A 21962-nucleotide genomic window follows, 5' to 3' on the forward strand; every position below is an offset into this window, starting at 1 on the left:
TATAAATTATGTGTAAAATTTTGTCTGAAGAGAAAAAAACATTTGATGCGTGGTTTGAGAAGCTACAGATAATAAAAAAGTTTATGATAATGGAAGCCTTTTCATGAACTGAAAATAACTAGTTGTTAACTGGTTTGATAAAGTCTACTCAGTATTTTAAAATCAACATCATTTATATAAAGTTAATGAGCTAAGAGGTATTCAGATGTAGGAAATACTTCATTTAAGATGGATTAATAGTCAGACATATCATTTTGCAATTTGGAAGCATTCAACTTTGAATGCAGTGTAAAATGTAGCTCACATAATTTGATCCAATACCATTAAGGAAATTGGTGTTGGCTTTTGCAGAGTTGCCAAGAGCAATACACTTACATAGTCTTCTATTTATCTTCTGCTGAGCCATAAGGACATTTTCAGTTAATGATTGTAATTCTTTTCTAGAACTTTTGAGTTGGGCTGAAGTAGAAAGAGCCTTCAGAGTGTTTACTTTTGAAAGCCTGACACTGACTGGGCTGAGTGACTCTGGTCTCCTGGAGAGCTCTGGATCTATGGTTGGAGGTGATTCTGAAGTGTCTTATATCCCTTGGGATAACCCAGCCCAGTTTGCAAGACAACTGAGACAACTATTCCTTATGGAAAAGAAGCTTAGTGGGAAATCTCCAAGAGGCTCTGGTAAAAACCTCTCTGTTTACATTACTGCTGAAGAATTTAAATCCATTATTTTTTTTTGCCATATCATTTGCTATTTCAGGGTTGTGATTTTTCTTACTTGTACAAATTGCTGAATTTCAAGTATTGTATAGTCTGTACAGTGAGTATCTATGTAGAATTACTAGATAAAGACAAAAGCCAGCTATTTCGTATGATAACATTAACAGTTTATTTAAGCAACTCTTTAAAATTATATCTGTAGAAAAATATGTACTAGAAAACTGTTTTATTGCTTATAGCATCAAATATATTTTAGAGACATAAAATACTGAAGACATGCTTAAATACCTTTCTGAATACAGGCTCTTGTGAGTTATGATGGCAGCTGAGTCTTTACAAACTCAGTAACAATCACAGAGTGAAATCAAAAGTGATGTATAAGGTTAATTAGATGATTACTAGATGATTACTAGTGAATGAGTATTAGGAAGTAGAAAGGATATATAACTTACACGAGGACTCTAGAAAGTGATATAGAAAGTTGCAAATTAAAAAAAGGTGTGCTATATGTTGTAATTACACATGCATACATACTTTTCCTTGTAAATTTTTTTTCTTACGTCATTTACAGTCTGTGCGATTAGTATATCTTTAGCAAGTTACGATGTGACATTTGAGCCATTATAACTATCTCATTCATATTAGAATGGGAACATTTTAGATAGAAGGATCAGAGATGGAGATCTCTTGTAGACAATGCAGAGTGAATTTTCTGCAAGTTCTACATCTTCTCCTTCTGCAGATTCTAATATAATGAAAAGTTGTTGGCCTGGAGCAGTGTGGCCAAGAAACAACATTAAAAATTAGATTATTTTTCTGGGATGTGAAAAAAATAGAAATCAGGTCAGTTTAAGCTGCTACACCTTTAGATTCATGATGTTGCCCATGCTTTCCTAATATAGAAGCCTAGGCAACCAACTTAGATGGGATTCTTTCCTTAGAAGGTTGGAGCAGACAAAATGAATCCTGCTTATCTGCCTGTCTTCTGAATTTTGGGAACCTTTTTTGGGTGTTAGTTTATTTCATTTTTATGCTAGTCACAATACTAAATATTGCAGTTACAAACATAGCCTCCAACATTTCATCACTTCTGTGACACTAAAGCAAATACAGGAAGAGAAAACTTTTGCTTTCAGATTTATTAAATCTTCTAAAGGCAGTAAACAGGTCTAATTTCCTAGAGAAGCAGAGCAGTATACGTCTGGAAGCTGAGCTGGTTATGAGCCACTTACGAACATATACTCTCCAGAGTGTTTTCTCCCAGGAAGAGTATTTTTCTTGTACATGTGAATTTTGATTAAATATTAGTGACCTCTGCCCTAGTTCTGGGCATAAATAATTATATTAAAAGGAAATTATTTTAAAAAATTATGGGAGCATAGAAGTTAGTCTCCATGTGATCCTATTCACATCAGGTGCCCATTGTAACAATGATAATTTATCAGGAATAACTGGTCAGATCCTTGGCAGAAGTAATATTCTGTCAGTAGCTTGTAGAACTCTATAAATCCAATTAATTTCAAGTTTAAAATGTTACATTTTTCAAAAATATGTGAAAATATGAAAACAATTGATTTTGCCTTCTTTTTTATGTCATCTGTGCAAAGGAATGCTTGTTATTGATTCTCTTGTATAACAAGCAGAAAGATGGTTCTTCATATATGAGTCTTGAGGACACTCTTTGGAGTATTTTTAATCTTTTTGACCATGCAAGGCCAGCATAGGACAAATAAGAGGATGATTTAAGTGGGTCTTATAAACTGTTAGTTCTTTTTTTTTTTTTAAATGAGCTGTCTGGCACTTGTTGTCCATGGATTTTAAAGTGTTCTTTTAGGAAAGAAGTGTGGTAGAGCTGATCATGTATTTATTGGACTAGTGTCATAAAAGGAAGCTTCAACTTGATGGCAAAGGAAATTGCATCACTCCAACCTTAGTGTTTAGGGCTGAAATTTCTGGAACGCTTCTTAAAATTCTGCTTTCAATTTCCAGGACATGCAGAAACAAATGGCAAAGATGGAAGAGATGGTCTGGCTGATCCTGTTTTGAACAAAGAATTGGATCTTTTTATTTCTGATATGGCAAGTGTGAGGAATGGAATAAAACGTGCTCTGTAGCATGAGACAACAGAAGATACTGTTCAGTGCCAGGATGTTGCTGGGGATTCCTTTGTCTGGGTTAGCTCAGTTGGTTAGAGCATGGTGCTAATAACACCAAGTTCACAGGTTCAATCCCTGCTTACTGCAGGGGGGTTGGGCTCGATGATCTCTCAAGGTCCCTTCCAACCTAAAGCATTCTATGATTCTATGCAAATATTAATTTTGAGATGTTTGGCAAATAGTGCCATAAGCACTATGAAATCACTTTCTTTGAGTTCTAAGGTGATGGATCTTGGTGAAGCTACTAATGACAATTCTATGCTGGTTTCACTGAATACCAGGGATCAAATACTAGCGTGAGAGATTGAGAGAAATTGCCAAACTGTGTTACATTAATAGACTGTGTAGTTTGGCATCTTCAGAAACACCTGCCTGCCGTACAGCCCTGGATAAATATAGCAATTTTGAAATTACTTCATAGGACATGTTTAAATATTCATAATTGCTTACAGAACTCAAAAACATATAACCTAATAATAAAAATATTTAGGTTATGTTTGCCATAAAAAAAGCCAAGACCAAAAACCTTTGGGAGTAATTGTGTTTTTTATTAAATAGTGCCATACAGGTCTACACATGTGCAGCATTATGCAATTAACTGTGGTGCAACATGGGATGCTGTCTATTAAGTCAACAAGATTACAGTTAATTTAGTACAACTGACACTGAAATGTTGATATTCATTATTCTGTTTTGGTGTATTTTGAGGTGAGTCCGGAAAATTATGGCCTAGGACCAAACTTAGAAGAAATAAAAAAGACACAGAGGCGTTGTTTGACAGACTGGAGTTTTGCTGAGCATTTTCAACCTCATGTTCTTCTTCAGGTATCTGTGAACTGACAATCTTATACATACAGTCACCCCTCAGAATGCTGTACAAAGAATTAGTAGCAGAGTACAGGGTATTTCCTTGCTAGAGAATTGATTCAATTTTATCCCAAACCCATTGTTCTTTAGCTGCTTTTCAGTTTCTTGTGTGAAATTTAGTTTGTAATGGGTTTTTTATTTCCTGGTTTGGCCAGACTGCAGCTGTCCTTTTTGGTAGTGAGTCTTTTAGCTAAATGCGTGATGGAGACAAAATGATCTTGCCCTTAGGTGTGATCCTCCCTGGCAGGTATGGGACTCATTAGTGCAGTGTATGTGAAAGCATACTTTTCAAATACCTATGCACTATATGTTTTATGGGCAAACAGAAAATTTTGTTGTAATGGTACTTCACCCTTTCAGGACTACAAGCTTCATTTATAGAAATCTTGCAAGCTAAACATGAAAACTCATCTTGCAGAAAGACAGAATGACAAATGTGAAAGATAAGTTCAATTGTCGATGGCTTAAGTTGGTAGGCATTCTCTTGGGAGGAGTGGATTATTAGTTCCTGTGCTGCCTTGAGCTTCATATGCTGCATTTCGTATTTGATCCTGACACATGCTATACATGGGTGAAAAAAAGTCTGCTTGGACTTTTTCAGCACCACTTTAGCATCACAACTTTAAAGTCTGGTCATACGTTTCAGTACATGGGGAATTCCTTCTTATGCGGCATAAATAGACTAAATAGAATAAATAGTAACTGAACCGTCAATAATTAGTGAATGTAGTCAAAAGATACTGATGGAAAATAACTGCAACGGAAACTAACATTTTATTGCAACAGAAAATAACATTTTGTAAGAATATTTCCCTATTTCCTTATACTACGTGTCACATCTGAACATAATTTTTACACCAGCTGATATTAAGGTTTTCATGTTTAAAGATAATATTTGTTGATATGGGATTATTTCAGTTTTACCTCAGTTGCATAGTTCTGTAAAAATGATAGTTTCAAAGAAGGCTTTCTTCTAGCTATAGCTATAAAGTAAGTTTCAGCCTGCAGACAATGTAAACATTGAAAATGATGGGGCAGTACAGAACAGACTGGAATAGTGTAGAACACAGTAAATCTCAGAGATATGCAGGTCATAGTATAGCAAATTGAATACCAAGTAAACTTAACTGAGCTAAAAAAAAAAAAGGAAATTTGTTTTCATTTTACCTGGTATATGATAGTTCTGCTTTTATTTACTATTTATTTCTTTAAATACTTCATTATTTAAATTTATTTAATATGTAAATTTATTTGTTTATTATTTAGCTGAACTTTTTCAGTCATGGTCCATCTCAGAAGGTGGAATATAGTGACTGCCTCTTCTCAATATGAATAGCAGTGGAGTTTCAGTTTCCACCTGCCTGAACACTTCAGATTGCTAGAATCCAAAGGCTTTGCGTACATCTTGTAGGAGAATGAAGTTCTGAAGCACCTTTTGCTAAAAGCTGTGCTGTGAAGCATCTGTGCATATGCTACTGGCTGCAGGGAGGATGTACCTTTATTTCTTTCCTTTTCAGGTTCTTCATACCGCATCCCAAGAATATAGATGTATTGATTCCTTTTATCATACCCAAGATAACTGTTTGCTAATGGTTCTTCACAATCCTATGAATCAGTGTCGTTTGTGCCAAGAGACTTGGGATATTGCATTGCACTCTAATGTTGGATTCAGGTAATTGATTTTATCTTTCATGTCTCATTCACAGTCATTTTCAATTAAAGCGTGCATGGCTATGCTTGGGGCAGAGCTTTAAAATTAAAAGATACCATGATATAACACACTTGTGAGAAAGCAAGTTATGCAGGTGGAAAACAGTGCTATATCGAAAGAGTTCTGTTGAAACACAACTTTTCCAAGTGAGGAGAACCATGCAGTAACTGTATGTGACTCCGTATCACAAACTATAAAAATATATGACTTTGCGTGTATGTGTACAATATATATTAGAGATATCCACATCAAGAAAACTATGCTGAGGACACTTCAGGCGAGGGAGGTTAGAAAGAAACCTCTGTCTAAGAATACAATTATCAGGTTTTTCAACTATGTATCCATAAATTGGGCAAGTGTCACTGGGAGAATTTTTCATGAAAAGCTAGAAGCCCTTTATTAATATTAGGATAATTTTTTCACAGAATACCACGTTCTTCTTAATTCCTTGTCACTATCTGCTTACCAGTTAGAGGTATGCAAGTTGTTGATGTGTCCTCTATTAGAGCTTTTGTCAGTGGACTTATTAATTTTGGAATATATTTTTGCACTGAAACGACGATATAAATGATGTGGATCCAACTACTGTTCCAAATAATTCACCAAGAATAGAATATGCGTCCATGTACTGATATGTAAAGAATCTACAATGCCATGGAGAGACAGCTGAGCTATCTTTAACCATGTCACTCTGGTGCTCTATGGATTAATTAGATTTGATTTATCAAGTAGAATTTCAAGCAAATTATCCAGTGGACATCCCCCCCCAACTTGTTGTGCAAGCATCCTTTTCTAGGTGCAGTGCCTCATCAGAATATAGGAATCTTGTAATAGCAACTTTTCTTGGTACCTATGTACTTGGACAGGTTTAAATACTAAATAGGCAAAGTGTGCCTTCCTGAAGACATATTTTGTATTGTATTTTGCGTCTTTGCTCTCTGTGTGCGTCTGTCTCAGCTTTCCAGACAGTTGGACTTAAATTATTTTCCATGAAAAGAGGCTGTACTGATTAGCAGTGACTGGGACCAGAGCCAGAAGAGATTTACCAGCAGAAACACGAAGTTCCTTGGAGAAAATGCTGGCTGTTTTGTGGTTGTGGGGCAAATCCACTAAATGTCTGGTCGATCAATTTTTTTGCATGTATATAACAGCTGAAATCTTCCCCAAAAGACAGTGAAAGATGGTGTGTTCAAGTAAACCTGGGTCTTGGATTCAGATAGACCCAGGCAGAGGGTCAGTCATCTCAAAGTCTGTTACACAAAAGTCCGTTGGAGCCCAGAGCCGTTTACTTTGTCAGCTATTCTTAGTCTTCTTTGGGACGCTGGACATTAAAGGCCTGACTCAAGTTGCTTGAACATAAAGATCTGATATCAGTTTAGCTACCTGATGTATCTGAGATGTCCGCCCAGGGCTGACACATATGACATGAGACCCATAGGAGGCCCATACTCTTTTGGAACAGACACTGGAAACCAGGTCACATACCCTAGTACATCTGACATGTCACTTGATGTTTACACATGCTGAGTAATACCTCATCCCAATGGCATATTGTTGTTGCGTTGCCTGTAGGAGCAGATAGTGAGGAACCAGACCTCCTCAGGAAGCCTTTATCCTTGAAACAACAACTCTTCATCTATGGGGTCCTAGAACAATTTGGCTGGTCACCTTGAAAGGGCATGGAAATAGTCAATTCAAGGCCAGTTGAAAAATGGGAAGAGCTCTTGAAACCTGCAAAACAGAAGTTGCTAATTATGCATCCAAAGAAGGAATAAAGCATGTTATCTGGTATTTGTAATTTGTAAAAAACTCTGCATTGCAATTCAGTTGAGGATGGGGTAGGTATATGCTTCCTCCTTCTTACCCTTCCACATACACTGGAAACAAAGCTTAGACATTAAAGATAGTTTCTGCTTCGGGCATGCCATCTTTGTTCAGTGACACTTCATCGGGTTCTGTTTCAAAGCAGCAAGGAGTTTCTAAAGAAACTGGTGTGAAAGCTAACAAGAAGGTTTGGCTTTGCTCTTGTTTCATGGAAATACTCAACGTCACTGCTGTGTATGCTACTTAGTATCTTTGAAGAGCTATGGGCTCTCGGTTCTGTTATGTGGTATCTATACCTGCCTTTTCTCTGTAAAATAATCAGCACAGTTTCTGACCTTATTCAACCTTTTTGCTAAAGATCATTTCAGATTTCCAGACAAAGTATCATAAATATTTGTTAGCATATGTCTCCAAGCAACATAACACTTCTGTGGAAGACAGTCTTTAAATACCTGGAGTGCTTCAAGCTATTGCCTGCATTAGCTTCCAGATCCTGCTGAGTTGCCAGAAACAGGCACAAACCCTACGTATTAATTAAGCAGTAGTATTACTGGATTTTACCTTTGTATGAAATAACTGACTCCTGATGAGTTTAGTAACAATTTGTTGATTTTGCTTGTTTTAAAATTATTATAATTCTAATTTTTGGGATATATTTGAGTGACGCTTTCACCACAGGAGAGTTACAAATACACAACAGATGCTGTGCTTGACTATCTGTTAGGAGTTCTCTACCTGTGTTTACTTGTTACTTCTTTATTGTGACATCTTATAGACCACAGACCCACTTTGTAGGGTTGTTCCATAGTTGCTGTCTGGAATATACTTCTGTTGCCTGCTAATCAGTTGATTACCTACTTGATTACAGTGGGTTCTGTTACAGCAAATTCTCATGCAAGGGAAAATAAAATTTCATATGTTGCAGCAGCTTTTGCTCCTGGAGATCCCAGTTACCCTTCCTCCTCTATGGATATCAGGTCCTGTAGTTCATGTAGAACATCCAAAAATTCAGGAAATGTGTTGTTCAAAGGGCAGGCAGCAGGAGCCTGCCCATGAAATCCAATGGATGCTACTGACTAAGGGGATCCAAAGGCAAGTACACCTGTACCTGCAGTGATATGTGTGTATGAAACATTTCAACTCTGGTTAGGATAAGTGGCCACTCTAACAGGAAGCCAAATGAATTCAGACATTATCAAAACTATTCTTTTGCTCAAAGTTAATCTTAATGACATTTGTTTACTGTTTCATAGTAAACACATTATACAAGTTACTGGAAAAGAATAATCCTTTCTGAGAAATGATTCTGAGTCAGACATTGGCAGTAGTGACATCAGAATACATATTAATAGAATGTGTATTTTTGACTTTGAATGACTGTTTCATTGCCCTAAAATATTTTCCACACGAATAATCTCTTTTTTATTTATAACATATATTCATCTTCAAGTTATTCCAGTACTGGCAACTCTAGGTTCCAGCCTAGTTTTGTCTTTTGTTTTCAACACCTTTGCTTTTATAGCTTGTAGACTTTTCATCAGATAAAACTAGAGTCACCTTGTCCCTACTGAGTGTATGATCAATAGTTTCACCATGCAAGTTTCTGAAAGCAGGTTCCACATACATTGCAGGAGCTGGGAGATACTTGTGTATCTTTAAGTTGTGCATGAAGTGTATACATGTCCAGTCTGTGTAGACAGCCTACATCTTCATTCTCTTGGACATACAATGTAATGCTGCAATAAGAACGTTAAAACTGTCATGAGGTCAAGAATTGGTTGTGCCGCCTACACGTTCACAACCAAAAACTGTAATGCATACAGAGCTTTTGAGTACAACTGAATCATCTTGAACTTACAAATGCAAAACATTGTGAAAGACACAACAACTGAATCTCATGCATTCTTTAAAAGCTCCTTTTAGTTTTGCACATGTGAAGAATTTTACTTTAGAGAATTAGGGTAACGCTCCAAACAAAGGATTGAGTGGCAACTGCATATAAGACTCCCAGGCTTCATCCTACCTTGGAAGTAGTTGTTCACAATGAACTATTTTAGCAGTCATTTCAGACACCTTTGGAAGATGAGACAATGCAACTACCGATACCAGCTGCAAACTCTGGATCAGTTTGTCATTCAGTGTTCACTTCATTTGTTAATTGTGAATATTCTTAGAATCATAGAATCATTTAGGTTGGAAAAGACTTTTAGGATCATCCAGTCCAACCATTAACCTACACTACCAAGTCCACACTAAACCAATCAAGGGCAGACTAGACTAAACCATGTCCCGAAGTGCCACGTCTACCCATTTTTTGAATGCTTCCAGGGATGGTGACTCCACCACCTCTCTGGGCAGCCTGTTCCAATGCTTGACCACCCTTTCTGTGAAGAAATTTTTCCTAATTTCCAACCTAAGCCTCCCCTGGTGCAGCTTGAGCCCATTTCCTCTCGTCCTATCGCTAACTACATGGGAGAAGAGACCAACACCCACCTCACTACAACTTCCTTTCAGGTAGTTGTAGAGAGCGAAAAGGTCTCCCCTCAGCCTCCTCTTCTCCAGGCTAAACAACCCCAGTTCCCTCAGCTGCTCCTCATAAGGCCTGTGCTCTAGACCCTTCACCAGCTTTGTTGCCTTTCTCTGAACATGCTCCAGCACCTCAATGTCTTTCTTGTATTGAGGGGCCCAAAACTGGACACAGTATTCCAGGTGCGGCCTCACCAGCACCGAGTACAGGGGCATGATCACTTCCCCGCTCCTGCTGGCCACACTGTTCCTGATACAAGCCAGGATGCTGTTGGCCTTCTTGGCCACCTGGGCACACTGCTGGCTCATGTTCAGCCGGCTGTCTACCAACATCCCGAGATCCTTTTCGCCAGGCAGCTTTCCAGCCACTCCTCCCCAAGCCTGTAGCGTTGCATGGGGTTCTTGTGACCGTAGTGCAGGACCTGGTACTTGGCCTTGTTAAACCTCATACAGTTGGCCTTAGCCCATTGATCCAGCCTATCCAGGTCCCTCTGCAGGGCCATCCTACCCTCCAGCAGATCGACACTCCCACCCAGTTTGGTGTCATCTGCAAACTTACTGAGGGTGCACTCAATCCCCTCATCCAGATCATCGATAAAGATATTAAACAAGGCTGGCCCCAAAACAGAGCCCTGGGGAACACCGCTCATGACCGGCTGCCAACTGGACTTAACTCCATTTACCACAACTCTCTGGGCTCGGCTACCCAACCAGTTTTTTACCCAGCGAAGACTACACCCATCCAAGCCATGAGCTGCCAGCTTTCCAAGGAGAATATTATGGGAGACGGTGTCAAAAGTTTTGCTAAAGTCCAGGTAAATGACATCCACAGCCTTCCCATCATCTACCAGGTGGGTCACCACATCATAGAAGGAGATCAGGTTGGTCAAGCAGGACACTGATTCTCTAATCTGGATTTGGATGACAATTTCCAAGCACCTTGCTTGTCACACCAGTAAAGAAGAGCTAGAAATTAAATATAATAACACCTCCTCAGTTGCTGAACAAACAAATGAAGTGTATTCTAAAAGACACTATAAATTAAGAGCAACTAAGAAAATAAGTTATGCTGGTGGTAAAACAGTGAGGAGGAGAATTAGTCTCAACCTTTCTTAAACTCAATGTCTCTGTTTTCTGGCTTTCTGGATTTTCTTTGAGGGCAGGCATTCTTTGGAAGACAAGTTTCTGATGTCTCTGCAGAAAGGAGAATCAAAATCCCAAACATAAGGTATATTAAGCAAATAGCAGCCAGGCAAAAGTACTACCTGTAAAAACTGAGCAAAACCCTGTCAAATGCAAGCCTTATCTCAAAGGTTGTAGAATAATAATTGTATAAGAAACTGAGAAGCTAAGTGATCTTGTTTGACCTGAAATCATATTAGTGAAAACTGTGTTATGGTAAATAAAGGAGTGTTGTGCTTTTCAGGAACTATCTTGAGCTGGTGGCCAACTCAATTGAAGACTGGGTGAAAGAGGAAGAAGTCAAATACCAAGAAGAGAAGATGGCTAAAGAAATACAGTCTCTTAAACTGGAAAAAGCCATGGCAGCAGGACCTTCTGAATTGTCTGCATGTGCTGTCAAAAAAAATGGCTTCCTTAAGAAAGCCAAAAGTGGGTATCTTTTTGTTTTATCCTAGAAAATTGATTTTTCATGTTGAGTGCTGAGACTCAAAGTTGTTCAGAGCAGAATTGCATATATTTTTTCATAGGTTAACCTTGTTTTGTCATCTGTATAGACTTAAATAAGTTTTGAAATGAATTAAATACACATATTTAAATATTCTGCATCATCAGCTGTTCTGAAAACTGAGACCTTTAATGTCAATTTATGTTTATGATAGCTGTGTTTGTTTAATGGTGTTACTTTAAGGATTACATACAAATGTGAATCTCTGTTTAGATGACTGAACATATGAAGAGATGAGCAGTAGTTAAAGTTGGCAACACAGTTCAGGAAAATTCCTTTTTAAAAAGGCTGGGTAAAAGTTGGAAGTCAGAAGCTGTGGGCTAGAAGCTAAAACTGGAAACTGGAATTGACTAGACTGCAGAGCAAACTTTAATTATAAGCAACAATTTAGATAGTGAAAACTATAAGCAGTTCATACCATAACTGTTGAGCAGACAGCAAAATCTGAAAACAGATTTTGACAAAAGAGAACTTTTGCCCAAATTGTCTATTTTTGTATTTAAATGGTATTAACAATGGTTTATTGATATTTAGCCTTTGCTTTGTTCACCTTCTTTGAGAATGCACTTTGAAACCTTCTAGTACTAGCAATTAGCATTTGCAAAAATAGGAACATTATTCCTCAACCCAGTTAACATGTCTGATTATAGTTTGGAAACCAAAAGGGCAGTTGTGACTTCTAAATCATAATTTGTACCTGTCTAGCTGTCACAGGAGCTAGATTGAGTCTTGTCCATCTGGTGCCTCATGACAGATGTGATTCATAGAGAAGTTCACTTGCTTAAAGAATATAATCACCTCTAGCTGGGACATGCAGATGGGCAACAGTGTATTTAGGTGATTTCAGTTTCACTGGCAGTGCTGTAACCCACACTGCAACTTTTACTTTTTAATACAAAGTAATTTAAGTAGAAGTTCCTGATAGTGTACTTTAATGTATCTTTTCTAGCAGGTAAATATTGGGTATCCAAGCTTGTTATAAAACCACACACCTAGAGAGATACCCTTTTCATGAGTGATAGATGCTATAAAGCCCTAACCGTAAACAGGGGATATGGTAAGTGTTTCTTTAGTGAAGGTTTGAAGGCTCAAACAGCATTTACTCACTTTTTTGGCTTGAAAGGTTGTAATATCTGTGATTCTGGTATTGAGCTTGTTCTGGCATTTGATGAGCTGGTTAAACCACTGGATTTGAATTCTGGAACAGTGGTAGTAGCAAAAATAATAAATTCTGCTTATTGCTTATTCAGCATTGCTCATCTGCATAAAAAAATCTTCTTGCAGGAGCAAAGCCTTCAATAGCAAGAAGCAGAGAGTGAGTCTTTAAATATGTTGATATATTGTTTAGCATATTTGGTCCCTAGTTATGACTGTCAAGTAATACTAATTGTCAGTTAAGTTTCTTCTAACCTGAACAGGCTTTCTGTTCTATCTCTAAAAATATTTAACACTTTCTTTATTCTACTTTTGTACTTCTACTATTTACAAATATTTTTTTATTTACTTTCACTTCTTTTATTTTTATTTTTCCATTTTAAAAAATTGCTCAATTTTCATGTATTTGTAACCTCATTTATTCCCCTTTCATTTCTCAAAGGCAGCACATCAGGACCTGAGAGCGTAATGGAGACTACTCCAGAATCTCAACCCAATAATGAAAAAAGTCCTTTTATCAGAGAAGGTTCTCTAAAGGTGAGGCAAAAATATGTACGTTTCTGAAATGGACTAAATAACACTGCTTTCCCAGGAAGGTAAGCCTTCATTCTTAGACTTGACTCCGTCCTCTTAGTTTTTCTGCTTCTGGCTGTTTTTTGTATACTTTATTTTTTGTTTTCTTTAATTTATTCCTTATTGATTTGGTTATGTTATGTTATTTTCTTAAGGGAAGACTGTTTGGAGTTAGACTAGATATTCCAAAAGCAATTCATAATTGCACAACTAGGAAATTAGAGTTATGGATAATATCCTACTGCTCATTGAAGTTTTCTGGTTATAAAGCTATGAAAACATAAGATCCAGATTCATGGAAGTACTTATGTACCCAACTCCTATGTTCACTATCTACATCTCTTTGAAATTAAGGAATGTAAATATGGTACCTCAGAGTTCCCTTTTGACAGAGAATCCCATTTTATAGACGTAGACCATGATCATGCACTACAGATGAATTGACTTGCCTAGGTTCACACAGTAAGTTTGTGGCTGAGGTAGGAGTTAAGCACAAGTTTTTTAGGTCTTAGCATTGGCACTATCCATTACTCTGCACAAATCTAGCTTAATTGATGTTGTACTCCCCTGCTTTTTTTGACTCCTCATAGCCATAGTATGTCTCATCTTTCTTACAGTGTGTAATGCTCTGCACTTAAAGTACTGATGGTCTTAACCAATTCCTGGGTACTTGAGCTGTCATGGCTCAAGTTAGGCTAATGCCTAACTTGTAACTGTGAATGCTTACTATTTCTTTCACAGAAGCGTCTGTGCTTTGGTATGCTTAGAATATAAAATGCTACAAAGCCCTGAATACTCTGGAGAATCTCAGATGTCTCTTGTTGTCTTCCTGATACAAGTTGATGATTCTGGCATTGATACCTCATTCCTCTTTCTGTAAAAGAATAGAATCATTTCATCTCACAGTTGCATTTTGGGAATAAACTAATACCAGTGATGCATTCTGATTTGGTGATAAACAGTGTAGAAAAGTGCACAACAAAATAATTCTTTTATGACTGAATGTGTAAGATACAAATAATCATCTGATATGTCTCCTGTAGTCAGGAATGACTGATCCTGTGGATTGAATGAGTTGGTAATTTTATGCAAAATATAGTGTGTAATATTGTAAAACTGTAGACACATTTGGAAGACATGTGAGTGATTTAGAGTGACTTAGAACATTGGTTCTTCTGAGTTTGTTTAGTTTTATTCTTTTCAGCATGCACATATGAAGTACCTTGTAATACAAAGAGAACGACAGTAATTTTAATTCCTAACATTTAATGTAGGCTTGGAAGGAGGAGCAGGACCGATTACTAGAGGAAGAACAACTTAATGAAACAAAAAAAGGAAAAGAAGAAGATTTGGGAGGTAAAAAGAAAGGACAGGAGATAATAATGCATGAAGAAAGTAAAAGTTCCAACAAGAAATCTTCCAAAGAGAAGTTTAAAGATGAGCCAGCAAAGGCCCCTGAACTTGAGGAGGATCCCAGCATCCCAGAAACACATTCTGAGAAAGTTTATAAGGTAAGGAGTCATATTATTGCACCACGTTGGGAAAGTGCTAACTATTTATATATAGAGTCAAGATTACAGCAAAGCTATTATCTGTGGTGAAATTGGAGTTCAGGGCAAATTAAGCCTAACTAGGTCTTGTTTAACTCCATCATTTTAGCAGCAGATCCTTTCCTAACAGTTTTGGAAAGCAGTTTCTGATGTTTAAGATTTTCCTACCCAAGACTATTTAATTAACTTGGATGGTTTTTAGTGTATATGACCTGAACACAAAGATAACTTGATCATGGTTTTGTGCCAATGAAAAAATATATTTATGGGGTGAATATTACATAAAAATGTGATTTTCATGGGAGAGAGTAGGAAAGGGGAACATAAAGACCTGTTCCAGTTTCCATATTCAGGGACTGCTAGACCTAGCTGAACTTTCGGCTATTCACATTGGAAATCAAGTAAAAGGAGTTCACTCTCTTCCATTTCCTGTTTCAAAATCCATATTCTTGGAGTGCCCTAATACAAGCTATTCTGCCTGTTATATGAACAGAGGGATATTTCTTACAGAGGGAATTCTTCACTAGTTGTGTCCAAACAGTTTTGAGGCAGTTTGCACCGCTTTATATTTGCAGAGTCTAAGCCTTGCATTCAAAACTTGCGTAGGTCAATATATTTTACTCTAAACTTGCTTGAGTACAGACTTCAGACTCAGATATGTAACATTTCAGTCTGAACTTACTTGGGTACACTCACATAATTTTTGCCAATTTGTGGCTCTTTAGAAGGCACAACAATCTAAGAATCAGATTGTCTGAATTCCAAAATCTGGAGGGTGGAAAGCTAAATCTTTATCTGGCCTTTATCTGATCCCATGTCATTGTATTTTTTCTCTTTGTACTTGGCCAGAATTTTTCTTTCCTTCCCATTATATATTAAGCCACCAGTCTACTTGCTACTCTTCAGTTTCCATGATGGCTCCATACCACTGAAGGACCAGATTCTGCTCTCATGTGTGACAAGTTACTTCATTAGTAACTGAGAAATTATTTGGATATAAAAATAACATGCTATGTATTTGCTAAAATCATTATTACATTAGTTAAGTAGCTAAGCAAAAAATGTTGACAGAACAGTGGGATCCTGATGATCTGTCATTTGCTTCTTTCATGGCTTCTGCCTTTCTCATTTACACGTAATCTAAAAATTGTTTTTCCAGTTTCTTGGCTACAATACAGGGGAGGATCTCATTCAGGTATCAGGAACCAGTCAATATCTTTTCCCATCTGATGGAGGACAGATTCAAGTAGAGAAGATAGAGTTTGTAAAAGGTGATTCTTTAATTCTTTATGCATTGCTTTGACTCAGTTACTAACTGATGACATAGTTTCTTGATCCATAAATGCTTTTTCACATCTTGGTAGTAGAAATTCAGTTAAAGACATGGTGAGAGTACCATGTAATTCCATGTTAGCCTCTATCACTACTGATGTTTACATTTTCCTGTAGTATGCTAACAATTGATAAATAAATAAAGTACCAGAAAATTAGAAATGCAGAAGAATCCATTCATATTTATCTGTTCAATAGCAACCAATGCATAGTATTCCAAGAATGCATGTTCCAATAATTTGTCCAGTCAAATGCAATATATCTAAGCAACGGTGTTATTCTGCAGCCTCTCAGATCTAATTGTCAGGAAGTTTTTGAATATTTAGTCTAAACTCAGCTAACCTTAATTTTTTCATCTTGGTCGACTACTAAGCAATTCAGTCCACTTCTGAGCAATTTTCTTTTTTGTGTGCTTTGTAGTTGCAGGTGCAGGGTTTTTTTTGGGCACGGGGCAGTTCTGAAGACAGGTGGGAGCAATAATAGTATCCCATTGCTTTGCAGATCTAACTTTGGTAAAGGTGAAAGTGGTAAAAGACAACCACAATTTCTTCATTCATATCACAGACCCTAAGAAAAACTTAAAAGAAATCGAACTGCAAGAAATTAATGAAGAACAGAAAATTAGATCAGGTTAGTGGATTGACATCACTGATATAAAGAATTAATAGTTTGACATATTTAGTAATTAGGTGCAAACCTTATCAACTAACATAAAATAAATTCCTACTAATGACAGGGGATAAATAAGATCAGTTTTCTGTAAATAGAAGTAAAAATCCAGTTGGCTGACTTAAGCACCATGTAGAGAGATCTTACCAAGGTGTAGAAGCACAGTACAGGTCAATGGGTGCAAACCAGTCTCTTTTCCAAAGCAGGGAAATTGATGAAAAGTGTCACCATTCCTTAAGAAAAGAATTTTCTTCTTTAGTGGAGGACTCCTTCAGATCTTAATGTGGCCTGGGCCTAAGAAGATGCAAACTGAATCATGTCCATTGTGACCAGAATAAATGTCTGCCCTTGAAAGGGAAGATTTCCCCTCGGAACTGGACCTCCTTTTGTGGGTCAGGTGACCATAGCATTAGTGCCTCCTCGAGACCTTTGCAGTTCAGCAACTTCTACTGCTGGTTGACATGTTACTAACACTCAGAAAGCATTGAATCGAAATCCTTTCTGAACCCAGGTGAGAGTATTTCCAAGACGGAAGCCAGTCCGTAATGATTTGTGTATATGTTTGCCAAAAGCACTATGGAATTGCCCTCACTGAACTGAAGAGTATTGGAAAAGTATAATTTTTGGTAGGTGTGTTAGCTCTTTTAATCTTCATCAGTGTTAGCAAGCATCCTGCTCTTGCTCCTCTCCTTGGCTTCAACTGCCACCACTGATGTAATTGTAGGTTGTCTGAACAGAAAATTTGTACCCCTTCCACAGATGAGATATTTCTTGTCTGCCCTTCTGAAAGTAGTCCTGTATGATTCTGGGGTCTGCCAAATGGTGCTTTCAATCACCTAGTCAGCTAGTGTGCTAGCATCTGAGGCTTTCCTCCTGTGTAACGGGAGTACCTTATGAGAAAGGCAATAAGGAAGAGAAGACTCAGTCCACTCTGATACTTGGCAGTGGCTGAATAGTACAATGGTGAGCTTTTATGCAGTAAAAATGGCAAAACAGCATCCTGCAGGTGGTAGCCACCAATGAACATTGCAGTGACAGTCAATAGGAGCAGACAAGGTCTCAGCAATGTGTGCCTTGTTGATGAAAGAACTGGGAGATGGCTAGGTGTTGGGTGCCTGCCTTAACCTTCTTTTGTAGTCTTCTCTGCTGCTCCTCACAGTTTTAAGAAGCTGTTCCCTGTACTGGAAATCCCAAAGATTTCCTCTTACAGCAGAACCTTTCTTTAAGGCAGTAGGAGTTGAACCAGAGGCAAGGTAGGATCCAGTGTCGCTGTCTTGGAGGTGTTACCTTGCATAGTTCATGTGGTTTTCAACGATCAAGTACTCATCACATGACATCTTGTTCTGCACCCCTAAGTGAGCTTGTCTCCTGATCCACTTTTCACAAATGCGAGACATGTCTTTGGATCTAATTTCTCAACTTTTTCTCCTTTCTTTCACTTCCTCCTCAAGATGCGGTCCCTGTGACAGTACCTGAGACAGTGACTTTTATTACTGCATAGGCCACGTGATAGAAATGAGCAGTTCAGCATTCTTGTCAGCCAAGTAGGGAACAGAAACAAGGATCCTTGACTCCAGAACTAGGTTCTTTTGCTGTTTAAATTCACAAAGACTAGTGATTCACTAGTTGTTGCCATTAAACCTGTTTTTACATGCCTAGCTAATTAGAATGCAATTTCTAGGTGAAAAATCACAGCTATATTACACAAAACTGACTATTATATACTAACCTATGAGTGGAATGATAAAGTTTTACCTGTCCTATATTAATCTATTACAGGTTAGTCATCCACACTGAGGTGTCACTGTTAACACCAGTCATTGTTTTGCAGGTCGGGTGGTTCTGATATGTGTTGCTATCTTTAAAATGCATTCTAATTTTTTTTTTTTTTTTATTAAGGAAAATTGAAAAATCAAAAGAAAGCTGTGAGCAAGTTTGGATCTTTTTCAGCCACCTTGGAAAATGGAATCCATCTGTCCTTGAGCTATTATGGACCTACAGGGAAGACAGCAGGTAAAGTAAGCAAATAAAAGAGGATATTTGAGAACCATAGGGGGAATTCTTCTTTTTTTTTTTTTCCTTCATACACTCCTTAACCCAATAATTTGTTGCATGCAATTCTGCCTTTCTCAGCAGCTGTTACTACATGGTGGGGAATTTTCAGCAAGGCTTGAGATGAGATTACATTGTCAAAAATATTCTATGATTCAAATTTCAAAATGGAGGGAGGTCTCCGTGCTTTTTTACTTGCTGTGAAAACAGAGCAGTGCAGGGAGAAACTTACAAGTATTGTTATTAAGTAGCCCACCAAAATCAGCCAATTAATTTGAGCCAAAGAAAATGTGATTTGCTGAGGAATCTTCTTGGTTTTCCAAGAAATAATATTTTTGTAAACTTATATAGGTGATTATGGATCTTTCATTTTACATTAGGAGTTGGACTTTAGGTTACAGTTGTGCAGACATAATGAGGGATTTCTCTTAGCCTTTCAATAAACACATTCACCAACTGGAAGCAATTGCTTCGCAAAACCACAGTGAAAATAGCGTCTGCTTTTACCAGGAGCTTTTTGTTTCCATTACATTTGAAAGGCTACTGAAACCATCATACGTATAAAAGTGAAACCCTCCTCTAATCAGAAAATAATCCCAGCATTTTTGAGCTCTTAAAATGTGAAAATATTTAATTGAATGCATCTTTGTGTGGACTGTGGTAAACCATTCAACTATACACTCAGTTTCAGTTATTCAAATACATTTTACAAATTGATTACTAAAAAAGGACTTTTTAAACTTGGGCCAAGAGAGTATCCACAATGTAGTGGAGTGTGAAAACTTGTATTTTGGCATAAAAGAGAGACATGTCTAATTATACACCTACATGTCAGCTGTGATGTTCAGGCTTTTTCACTTCTACCATAAACATCCTATTCTACGTTAGAATAATCCTTGCCATGTTGAGCTTTAGTGCAGCACTGCTGACTGGCATTCTTTGATTGTTTGCAGATTTTCTACAATCATTTGCTTATGCCTAATTACACTTTGTGGGTGTTTGTATCGTAAGTGCTCAGAAAAATTCTGACCAAAAATACTCTTGCTTAGACTATTCTCATATGCCATCCATCCCTAATGTAGAACGGTATGCCATGTAATCTGCAGTTTCTGTCCACTGATTGCTTAAATTGGGTGCAAATTACTCATTTTCCCTGCATTACTGAAATAATTTTCTGGACCCTCTCCAATTCTCTTTTTTCTTATTGTTTTTTTCCTCATTTTTCTTAAGAGTTCTTTCCTCATTTTTCTTACAGTTTTTTTTCCTCATTTTATCTCTTCCATCTTCCTTTTAGGGAAGCTAAGATTACAAAAGGCCTCAAGTTGTTTGCCAGCTTTATGCATCTTTTTAATTTCTTGGCTAAGTGTTAATATTTGTTTAAGTTTTGAATTATTATTTGTTTTCTCTAGCATGACCAAAATCTAACTTCAGACCACCTTACAACCAGACTTAGAAGTCAGCTCCTCATCACTTTGTGAATCTGGCACTGCTTGAGCACTTGCATGGCTTTTGTCTCTGGGTATTATAGAACCTTTGCTCTTGCTCTTTGTGCCTTGATGAAATCATGAGAGTACAACTCCGAGTGCTAGAAATCTGCATGTGCGTGCAGTAGGAAGGTGTCGTGGTTTAGCCCCAGCCAGCAACTAAGCACCACGCAGCCGCTCGCTCACTCCCCCTACCCCGATGGGATGGGGGAGAGAATCGGAGGAGTAAGAGTGAGAAACACTCCTGGGTTGAGATAAGAACAGTTTAATAATTGAAATAAAGTAAAATAGTAATGCTAATAGTAACAGTATAATAATGATAATAATAATAATAATGATACACGAAGCAAGTGATGCACAATGCAATTGCTCACCACCCACTGACCGATACCCAGACAGTTCCCGAGCAGCGATCGCTGCTCCCCGGCCAACCCCCCCAGTTTATATACTGGGCATGACGTCATATGGTATGGAATAGCCCTTTGGTCAGTTTGGATCAACTATTCTGGCTGTGCCCCCTCCCAGTTTCTTGTGCGCCTGGCAGAGCATGGGAAGCTGAAAAAGTCCTTGACTAGCATAAGCAGTACTCAGCAACAACTAAAAACATCAGCATGTTATCAACATTCTTCTCCTACTAAATCCAAAACACAGCACTATGCCTGCTGCTAGGAAGAAAATTAACTCTATCCCAGCCGAAACCAGGACAGAAGGAAACCTTCCTGAATCTGACAGTCCTCTGGAATTTCTCATCTCTCTCAAGATTTCTAAAGACACTTTCCCTTAGTCTCAACAATCCACTCTTTTTCGTTGTTACCCTCAGACACTATGTTCTCATTTTTCAGGGCAACCAGAGTAAGGGGGTAGGTGAAATTTCCTTAGGGGTCAAGAGCCTATAACAGGCACTCTGGAAAGTAGTGTCATCTGAAACTGAGTGTGCTCCACTTCACCGCATGGGTAGCTGTGAAGGATGGCTCCCCTTACTATATATAAGAACTTGCTTATACCTACCCAGTTTGCAGCATTCACATGGATATTTATACTCACCTGACAAGATGGATTACATTCAGTAATGATTTTATTGGACAGTTGCCTCAGAATCCTTCATTTCAGCTATCCTACTTCTCTGTGGAGCACTAGCTCTGTCGAAATTTATTAGTCAGCTGTTTCTTCTCACCATCCACCTGGAGATGGGTACTACTACTTGTTTATTCCATGGCCATGCTATCTAATAAATGTGTATCAGAATGGACAACATGGAGAATTTTAAACTTTCCTATTTTATATAATTAGCTGAGAATTTATCTCTAACATACTACAAATAAAACAGATTTGTTCGCCTTTCCTCAGACTTCCAATAAGCTGTAAAAGCCATGCAGCATAAATTTCAGTACATGAAAGCAGAGCCACCTAACCAAGCATCAGATTCTCATGCATCAGCTAATGAAAATGGGGATTTCAAAAATATTTGTGTTTATATAAATTTCCCTTTGAGACTAAACATCATGGATATATTCAGATATCTATGCATTTCCCTAATGCTGGCACCAAGACAAAGACTGAGATGGAAGGCTTGTTATCCATAGACTCCTAAATAGGACTTTATCACCAGATGATCTCATAGTTTCTTCTAACCTTAGAGTCTTGAATTTTGGGTCACCTTTG

At 37.7% G+C, this 21962-nt stretch overlaps 1 protein-coding gene across 1 annotated transcript in view; it reads left to right on the forward strand.

The window, feature by feature from the left end:
* Positions 1-21962, forward strand: part of SPAG17 (sperm associated antigen 17) — a 119561-nt gene that overhangs the window by 49945 nt on the left and 47654 nt on the right. The window contains exons 14-23 of the mRNA XM_075709244.1: positions 445-675; positions 2704-2792; positions 3579-3695; positions 5255-5409; positions 11225-11409; positions 13083-13177; positions 14488-14724; positions 15923-16034; positions 16597-16725; positions 18664-18777. Coding sequence (XP_075565359.1) covers positions 445-675; positions 2704-2792; positions 3579-3695; positions 5255-5409; positions 11225-11409; positions 13083-13177; positions 14488-14724; positions 15923-16034; positions 16597-16725; positions 18664-18777 — 1464 coding nt within the window. The remainder of the gene's footprint in view (positions 1-444; positions 676-2703; positions 2793-3578; positions 3696-5254; positions 5410-11224; positions 11410-13082; positions 13178-14487; positions 14725-15922; positions 16035-16596; positions 16726-18663; positions 18778-21962) is intronic.

The sequence above is a fragment of the Pelecanus crispus genome, chromosome 1, assembly GCF_030463565.1.
Source record: "Pelecanus crispus isolate bPelCri1 chromosome 1, bPelCri1.pri, whole genome shotgun sequence".
NCBI lineage: Eukaryota > Metazoa > Chordata > Aves > Pelecaniformes > Pelecanidae > Pelecanus > Pelecanus crispus.